This window comes from Catharus ustulatus, chromosome 2 (genome assembly GCF_009819885.2).
Source record: "Catharus ustulatus isolate bCatUst1 chromosome 2, bCatUst1.pri.v2, whole genome shotgun sequence".
Taxonomy (NCBI): domain Eukaryota; kingdom Metazoa; phylum Chordata; class Aves; order Passeriformes; family Turdidae; genus Catharus; species Catharus ustulatus.
The window spans coordinates 118,825,554-118,835,233 of NC_046222.1; the positions used below are offsets into that span (position 1 = coordinate 118,825,554).

General features: G+C 42.8%; 1 protein-coding gene across 1 annotated transcript; it reads right to left on the reverse strand.

Annotated features, from left to right (window-relative positions):
• Positions 1–2,147: 2,147 nt before the first annotated feature.
• On the reverse strand, positions 2,148–9,212 carry GATD3 (glutamine amidotransferase class 1 domain containing 3). The gene is made up of 7 exons (XM_033053166.1): positions 8,964–9,212; positions 6,350–6,402; positions 5,656–5,769; positions 5,313–5,432; positions 4,083–4,175; positions 3,602–3,758; positions 2,148–3,072 (listed from the first exon to the last, which is right to left on the reverse strand). The coding sequence occupies exons 1-7, from the start codon at positions 9,075–9,077 to the stop codon at positions 2,944–2,946; spliced, it is 780 nt and encodes a 259-aa protein (XP_032909057.1). The 5' UTR covers positions 9,078–9,212; the 3' UTR covers positions 2,148–2,943.
• Positions 9,213–9,680: the final 468 nt, after the last annotated feature.

Consider the following 9,680-nt stretch of genomic DNA (forward strand, 5'->3'; position numbering starts at 1 on the left):
TCTTGTAGCCACAAACCGAAGGGTAAAAACCAAAACGGGCTTCTCAAACCCCGACTCTCATTTCTGCTTTTAGGAGAGAAAAACACCGCTGCCGAATTTGTGAACAGTGCAACAACCAGCAGAGAGACCTTCCATAAAATGGGGTTTGTGTTGAGTCAGTGGGGAAAAAGGGGACAGGCAGAATCACAGCTGAGAGGCAGCAACTCCTCCACCCCTGCAGGTTAATCCTGCAAGCACGAGAAAAGCAACTCGAGCAGGAGCACAATTATTACAGCTCCCTTTCAGCAGCACAAAGCTCTTAAACGCTTCCCAGAAGATAAGAAATGTCAGGAATCCATAAGCCAGGTATTGCATGACTCCTGGTGGAGGCTTCAAGAAGCCTCTTTCACTTCTTATTTCTGCTAGCATTTAGCAAAACATATTAATCATAAACTGCTGCCCACTTGGCTAGGAGTAGCAAACCCCTCACCAGCTCCAATCCGCCCTATGGAAGGAAAGGAAAATCCCAGCCTTGCAGACAAATCTCTAATAATAATCTCTAAATGCATGTGGAATTTCCCTCCAAATTTACACTGGCTGAAAGCCAAGATGACAATCTTACATCTTCCACCAAAGTTAAAACAACTTTCTTCTGATAACAAAAAATGCAAACCAAAACAAAAAACACTTAACAAACACAACCAAAAAAACCCACACCTTGAAAAATATGTGTATCACAGGTTTCTATTCAGCACATTACTGGGAAATTAGAGAGAATTCAAAAAATGAAAGGCAATTCTGGTGCATGGTTCTTTCTTCCTTAAAAAACCCCATTCTCTCTAAAGTCAGAAAACTAAAAAAGAAGGGTGAAAAGAGTTGTAAAGAGGCAATATCTGGATGATCCAACCATCAGCTTCCCACAGCTGCTCACTGATGGTAACAGCAATTTCTTCAAAAGGTCATCTTTTTTCTCAGGGCACCTGGATGTGAAGATTGAGCATCTAAGGAAGCTTTGTGCCACCACAACTTCACTTCCTAGAAATGTAGATATGAGAAACCCTAAATTCCAGCCCTCAGCCCTGCTGTGGTGAGGGAGTTCAGGGGAAGGTTCAACCCAGAGCTGAGTTCTTCAGCAGAGGAAGGCACGGTTAATACAGGCACAACAGCTGTTCTTCCATCCTGGGGATTTCAAAAATATTTCTGTTGTGTGATATTCTGTCTCCAAATTTCTTTTAAGCCTCCTGCAGATGTGGGAAACACATGCACTTTAAAATGTTATTACATTTTATATGAACAGTGACCTCCCGTGCTCTGATAAGTCTCTGTGCATAAAATTGATCCCAAAAAAATCCCCTTTGTACAAGCAAAGCTCATGAAGGGGTGGTTTTGCACTGATTTATAGAGTGGCAGTATTTTAAATTCTGTTTCTTACCAACTTGATACTGAAAATTTCCTGAAAAATTTGATGCATAATCAAAAAATGGTTTCAGAGAATGTCCAAATTCCACTTTATGATCCATGTCTACTTTCACAATGACTTGGTGTCTGTGTTTGATTCTTTTGTAACCTCACTGGAGTCAGTGATCTGCACAGGGACTCTCTGAAATCCCCAAGAAAACAGTGCCAGCAATGAAGTACAAATTCAAATCTTCTAAATCCAAGATTTTTTTCTTTTAGTGATCAAAAATGAATGAGGCTCCAGAACCAAAAATGTTTATTCCCTTAACCCTGACTGAGCAAGCTGAGCATGCCCAACACTCACACTCAAGCTCCTCTTTGTTCACCCCAATAAAAAAATATCACCCCACACCCCTTCAAGTGTTCAGCCACAAATGGCATTTGCCATACACCAACTCAGTCTAAGGCTTGTAGATTCATTTATGAAGCACACAATTCTCCCTTGAAAATATGGGCTCACTTCAGCAAATCTGTCATAGAAGAGAAACTTTAATTTAAGATAAGGGGTGCCATTTTGCTTGTTTGGAGAAATGTTGTCTCCTGCTTAACAGAAAGGTGACAAAAACCCTGGAAGAGATTCTGTTGGATTCTATATAGAAAAAATACACAAAATTGGTGAACTGAAAAGCAGAAAAAACTGCTAAAATGTACCAGCCAGTGTAAGTTATCAAAGGCAGCTCCCAAATAAAAGTGAAAGGACAAGGATAGGATAAAGGCAGAAATTTTTTTTTATTTATACATCATTATTCCAGACATACAATAATACTTCTTTGGAGAAAGCTTTATTGCCCTAAAGCAGGGGAAGTTAGGATAATTTGAGATTGTTTATTCCATTCACTACTTGTCATACAACAGCTTTAACAGGGGTGCTGTCCTTGAGAGTTGTGCGTCATGTCAGCGGATATTAATTTCTTCTTCATTTCAAGACCTTTTAAAACTATAATGGGCCAATGGATGAGTTTTTCAAAGTGCTACTGTTGTGGCAGTTGTGTCCTGCTGCTGATTGGTGCTTCTTTGTGAGAGCAGAATTCTTCAAAATGGAAACAAAATCTTTTCATTAATATCAAATTAAATTAAGATGTACAAGATGTCTTTTCCCTCAACAGATGACCCTGGCTGGTAGTTCCCAGACACAGGCCTGAGCTTAGGCACCTTGAACATGCATTCCTTCCTCTCATCTGCCCTCAGCTTCTGAAAGGGCCTTGAGCCTCTTTTTCCCCCTTACAGCTGGTTTGACATTGGTGTGTTGGGAAGATTTTGTTTCAGAACACATCCAGTCAGCTCTCTCCAGATGGAAAAGCTCAATAAAATGCTCTCTGTCTCAAGCCAGGCTCCTTGTCCTCTGCAATGCCTCTCTCTCAGAAAAGCAAGGAAAATCCTGCATCTGGGAATCAATCAGCTTTGTATCAGCATTCACTAGAGTGTGAACAGGACAAGCAGGTGCAAATGTCTCCATTGGTCCATGATATGTTTGATACTATGTCCTAAATTTAAACATTTCTGATTTTATTTGCCAGTTAATTTCAGCACATTCTTTACCATTGCCCCAATGCCATCAAATATATGGTGTAATGCTGTTTCACACATAAATGCTGGGGTGGTCACCACCTTATTTTTTGTATCCACATGAGCTTCGTAAAAAGGAGTTAAGGAAAACACAGCACTTGCAGATGCTGCTGCAAAATGAAGCAGCACTGACAAAACCTCACAGATCCACTAACCTATAAAAACTTCCTCCAAATATGTGAGACCATCCAGCTGTAAAGGGAGCTGCAACCTGTACTCCAAAACCTACAAAATTCACTGATGGCAGTAAAATGTCTCTGAGTACAGTCTGCAGCATTAGACTTCAGGAAAAGAGCACAACCTCAAAGAGAACTGACAGCTGTAACTCACACCAGTTTTATGTGCAGATTCATCCAGCACTCAGTGTATTACTGGGTGTCCAAGGGAGCTGACTTGAGAGCAACTTCTAACTCCCAGTGTGTAGTTACACAGCAGTAGTTACACAGCTGTGTAACAGGTGAGTTTCTAACCCTGCACTGCACACTCCCTGGAAAATCTATGTGGAAAAGCACAGATCCTACATGTGCTCATGTGCTCATTCCTTTAATGACACATTTCTAAACTGTCTCCCAACATGGGAATTACCAGGAAAGGATATGGTTACTTCTTTCACACAGTGCTTTGCTCCCAGCTCTTTGATGGCTCCTGCAGTCCCAGCATAAGGCCACTTGCCCCCTTCCTCTTCTTCGTGGCCCACAGTTACCTCAGCACCAGAGAGCACCTTTGCTGCCAGCACTGGAGAAATGCAGCACAGGCTGCAACAGAAGGAATTGTAAGAGCAATTCTACAACATCCCTGTTCCAGAACTTGCTTACAATTGACAGGATTCAAATGGACACAGCCTTGAAAATCTGAGATACATCACAAGGCAACTTCCTCTCAGCATTTTCTCTGCATCTCCTTTGACAAACAACTACACACACAGATCTTGAAAAATGCATTTAAAAAATAAACTACAAATTATAAAAACAGAAGATACTTTTTCCAGTTCCAACAACAACAGCTGCACATTCCAACAAAACACAGGTAGTCTCCAAGCTCACACTTCCAAACAAATGCCATCCAACTCACAAACATACCCAATAGGTTTGCCTGCTTTGTGGAAGTCTTTCAGGACTCGCTCAACTTCTCTGTTCACCTTGCAATCCTTCCCATCAACAGCAAAGGTAGATCTGTCACAACAAAAAACTTACACAAGGCTCAGTATAAACCTACAAACAGAGGTATTTGCCTGCCTGCTGAGAAAGGCTCCAAAGCATCATCCCAAACTTAACAGCTACTAAAACATTGGTTAAAAACACTTTGTTAGATGACCATCAATGCTTCAGCCAAAATGTCTTTCTTCTAAGGCTTTGGTCTGCCAGAAGTCCCTTATTTAATAAAAGTATTTCAAAATGAGAATTATCAAATCAGCTTTCTAGGATTACTGAGAAGTTGAACAGCAATCTTTTCAAAGAAGAAAAGTATGTAAGAAGAAAAGGGAAGTAACATTCAGTTTCTCAAAGCCAACAAAAAAGCATCTCAATAGCAAGATAATCAGTATTCCACATGGCCAACAGTTTTTGTTTCCTTTTTCTATTTTCTGAGCCAGCTGTTGTTTTATAATTATAAAGCAACAGGGGATTTTTTGGTAGGCAAGGAGGAAGAAACACAATAATAACACTACAAGCACCTGAAACCATTCAAGTTTTACCTTTACTTCCCTCAGACCCAAAAAGAAACACCAGTAGGGGGAGGAAAAAGGACTTCTTATGCATTATCCTGAAAATTATCCTGAAATCTCATCAACATTATTCACAGAATTTAAAACAAGACAAGACTTTGAAAGGAGTTATCCTTATTAATTAGGAGTTACATATGTTGTAAATAAGGCCATTTATGGATTTTATTGTGTGAATCTTGGTCCATAGAATGAACAGAATGGTTTGTGCTGGAAGGGAGCTTCAAGATAATCTCATTCCAACCCCTCTGCCATAAGCAGGAACCACTCTGCATCCAACCTGGCTTTGAATATTGCCAGGGATGGGGCATCCACAGCTTCTCTGACAACCTGTTGCAGTGCCTCACCATCCTTACAGCAAGCACCTGCTTCTTAATATCTCATCTAAACCCACTCTCACTTTGAAGCCATTCTCCCTTGTACTGTCACACCAGACCCTTGTAAAAAGTCTCCTTCCATCTTTTCTGCAAATTTCCTTCAGGTATTGAATGGCTGCAATTAGATCACTCCAATTCTCTTTGCCAGGCTGATTATGCATAGTTAATTGTGAATATTTAGCTGAGGAATGTGATGCTGAGCTGGCACTCACAAGTTTTTGGCGGCTCCGAATCCACCGGGGAATATGACAGCGTCGTGGTCTGCTGTAGTGAGCTTAGCCAGGCTTGTGATTTTACCACGAGCAATTCTTGCAGATTCCACTAAAACATTCCTTGAAGAACCAGAAATAAAACAATGTGATCAATTAAGCATTTGCACACAGAGCAGTGTAAGTAAAGTCTTGCAGAAGAAGAGGAGGGTGAGGAAGGGAGGAAGCAAGAACACTGGTGTTTAGTAACTGAAGCTACTGGTGGTTCTGAAATGCTGCTGCTGGGAAACACAGGCACTGACAGAAAACTCATGTAGTATCTTCTCTCCACACATCACAGACTTACCTTGACTCAGCTTCAGCTGGCTGCCCTTTACTGTGGTCAATGACATGCATCTGAGGCACATCTGGAGCATACATCTGAACCTCAGCTCCCCCACGGCTCAGGTGTACCAGCACACTACAAAAATGGAGATACAGCACGCAGAAAACTTTAAAACTGCTAAATCTGCTACAAATACTCCACCAACTGACACATCCTACCAAAGCAGGCAAGCAGGAACAACAAAAGTTTCCTTTCTCCAAGTTCCCAGGTGTTGTGGAAGAATCCCACAATTAACATAGCCATTACCATTTAATCTAGGTCTAGGTGACACATTTCTTATTAATTCACAGTGAGAGTTAATTCCACTTCAGCATTAACAATTCTGTTGTTAGATTTAGCCCCAGGAACAGAAACTCAAGTGGTTCTGAAATTAAGTCTGTATTAACTCTCTTGAGATTGAATCTGGAATTCTGAATTTCTGTTTCTGAAGAGTCTCTCTCAGACTCATTGTTCTGGTATCACATGCACAGTGCTGCATCTTTGGACTGTTCTACAAGAATGCAGCCTGAGCTCAAAATTATGCTGTGAGAAAACTGTGAGAAAGCTTCATCATTCATCACTCAGGGTAATTCTGATTGCCAGAGACAGCAAAAATAAATGAAACAAACTGCAGCAATGTAATGGAGAATTTTTGGAGTCCCAAAAATCAACTTACGCTGATGCCTCGTGGATTTCTGTGCCATCATAGACACCACAGCCAGACAGGACCTGCAGTGATAAAATAACAGAGTACTGCAGGTGACACAAAACTCCCCACAGGATCTCTCACAAGGCAAGATTTAAAAAAAATAGTTAACAAATGACAATTTAAAAGCAAGGTTTTACTATGCCAGCGAACACCATGCTTTTAGCACTGGTGTCACCACTTGACACACTGCAGAACTGGCATTTCCTATTTATAGCAACCCATCACAGGGCTCAGAAATATCCACTACTTATTTCCTGGCTTATATATTTATACCACAGCTAATAAACTGACATGTTACCCTTAGGTATGTTTTTATTGTGCACACAGTGGGCTGTTCTGAGCGTCATTCATCATTCTTATGAAGTGGAACACTTCGTCACCCAGCTGCACATCAGTCAGAAGAGGGACAGGAATGCACTTTGAGGTGGCTCTTAAAACAAACTGCTTTACCTGCTGCTGTGTTTTACCTGAGCAGAGATCAACAGCTAAATCACTTTCAATGCAATAATACAATTCTGCTGTATTAGCCATGCCTTTCTTTAACAATGTGGAAATACTACTTTTAATTTGTTTATAAACACCAGAGAATAAAAAGCACAAAGCAGTCAGCTACCCTTGTATGGGTGGAGAATCTGACAAAGTAGAAGGAGAAAAAAAATTTTTTAAAAGCCATTTTAAGAATGAAACAAAACCAAAAAAATCCAATGGTTTTCAAGTTCCTGAAAGTATACAGATGAACTCTTTGGGGGCTTTTTGTTTGGCTCTTTGTTCTGAAAGAAAAAATCCCATAAGGAAGTCAATTTCCTTTTCTCTTTTTATTAATTTTCTTTTTTTTTTTTTTTTAACTTTAATCTCTTCCTTCCTGGTTTTCCCTCATTTGTTTTTTTTTTTTTTTGGTTTTTTCTTTGGTTTTTTTTTGATGCTTGAGAGTTTTTAAACATAGACACATGAACAGAAACAACTGAAAAGAAACTCACAACTGAAAAAATCTTAGCTGGTAATGTCAGACTTGAAGGGACTTTCAGGTCACAATACCCAGGTGTCTGCTATCATGGCCATCCACCAAATATCATCACTTCACCAAATGAGCAAGATTGATGAATGTTCTTCTGTTCATGTTAATCCTGGTCTGATATTTAAGAGCTGCCTTTTACTTCATAACTTTTTGTTTTATCTTTCATTTAGTTTAGACTGATTAAACAGACAAGCAACTGTGCTAAGGTTATGCTCTGTGAGCAACACTTTCAAAATATTTTTGAAACTCGGTGAAACCAAAATACTGAAACATTATTGTAAACTCTTCTGCTATTTCAGTACCTACTTGATAACAAATCTGTCTTTTACCACAGACAAAAATTTACATCACTAATGTAGAAAATCACATTTGTTTTCCCAGCTCTATTTAAAAAGCTGTGACTTACTAAAATGACAGCACCCCTGTTGGGTTACTTTTTGGTCATTTGGACCAGCATTCTGCCCTTTCCCAAGCCAATTCTACCCTGAACAGATTTGGTAATGACTTCTTATGTTTAATCCTGTCTAGATTATGCAAAGTTCAAGCTTCAAAGACAGCCCACTGAGTCCCAAAGCTGTGTATCCATTCGGGACACCATCTACAGCCTGTATTTTCCTTTGGCAATCTGCAGCTCTTCCATCTCCTTGCTTTCTTCTGTATTTATAACATGCTTTACACCCTTCCTGCCAAAAAGCATAACCCAGTTTAAACATATTCACTGCCAGTACCTCATTTATAAACTATGAACTATTTCAAGTTAAATCCTCCTGGGCTCCTCAGTACAAAGGAGACATGGAGCTCCTGGAGTGGTTCAGTGGAGGGCAGTGAGGATGAGTGAGGAATCTCTTACAGGGAAAGGCTGAGGGAGCTGTTCAGCTTCAAGAAGAGATGACTGACTGAGAGGAGACCTCATTAATGTGTACAAATACCTAAACTGGGGGTGTCAGAGGATGGGCCACACTCTGCTTGGAGGTGCCCAGCAATGGAACAAGAGCAATGGGCATAAACTAATGCAAAGAAATTCCACCTGAACATAAGGAAGAATTTCTTTCCTGTGATGGAGCACTGGGACACATTGTCCAAGGAGGGTGCAGAGTGTGTGTCACTGAAGATATTCCAGACCCATCTAGATAAACCCTGTGCCATGTGCTCTGGGCTGGCCCTGCTTAAGCTGGGATCTGGACCTGGTTTAACTGTGCTCCCTTCCAGCCTGACCCATCCTGTGACTCTGTGGTTCTTCCCAAGCCAACTCCAGCTCAACAACACCTACAGACACCAATTTTCACATGCTTCCCACTCATGGTCTGGCTTCCTCCAAGTTTGTGAACTGTAAGCAAATTCAGCGTCTCTCCCGCATTTCCAGCTGTCGCAGGCACCAGGCGAGGCTTTCCCAGGCCGCGCCCCGCCGAGGCCTCCCATGCACCGGCCCCACCGCCGAGCGGCCCCGGCTGCAGGGGTAGAGTGTCTGTGAAGAGCCAGACAGTAAAAGAAACAAACAAACAAAACAACCAAACAAACGCACGCCTCTCCTCAGCGCTGCCCGGCCCGCGCTCCTCCATTACTCACCACAGCGACGCGGGCGGCGCGCCAGCGCTGAGCGGAGGAGTGCAAGGAGGCGAGGCCGCCGGGCGCTGCTCGCCGCAGAGCCGTGCACAGGGCCGGGGCTCGGGAGCTCAGCATGGCTGAGGGCGGGGGGGCGGCGGCGGAGGAGCCGGGAAGGGGAGCGGAACAGCGGGAAGGGGAGCGGAGCAGCGGGAAGGGGAGCGGCTGAGGCCCGCTGAACCGCGATGGCCGCGCCCCGAGGCCGCTGCGCCCTTGGCGGCGCCCCCTGGAGGCGGGGAGGGGCCGCCTCAGGCCCTCGCTCCCTTCCCGGCCCTCACCCGTCGGCAGCGCTGGGGACGGAATGGGGATAAAAAGATAACGGGGAGGAAATTATAGCGGGGAATGAGCAAGTTGGCAGAGGGTACAAAACTGGGAGGAGTCGTTGGGGCCATCGAGGGCCTGCAGAAAGACCCTGATAAATCAGAGATGGGCAATCACCCTATGTATGAAGGTGAACACTGGCAAGTGCTGGGTTCTGCTCCTGGGATGGGACAATCCCAGATGGACAGAATGGGGAATGAAAGGCTCCAGAGAACTATCAGAGTCCAGAGGAGGGCAGTGAGGATGGTGAAGGCCTTGAGGAGAAGCTGTGTGGAGAGCACGTGGATTGTTCAGCCTGGAGGGGACCGAGGGGAAACCTCATCAGTTACCTTTAATATTTATACCTTTCCTTATTCCAGT

Coding starts and splice junctions, on each gene's coding strand:
- GATD3 (XM_033053166.1), bottom strand. CDS start 9,077: ATGCTGAGCTCCCGAGCCCCGGCCCTGTGCACGGCTCTGCGGCGAGCA. Junction 4,176..5,312: donor TTCGGAGCCGCCAAAAACTT/GTGAGTGCCAGC, acceptor TTGTTGTGACAG/ATCTACCTTTGCTGTTGATG. Junction 3,759..4,082: donor AAAGCAGGCAAACCTATTGG/GTATGTTTGTGA, acceptor CTTCTGTTGCAG/CCTGTGCTGCATTTCTCCAG.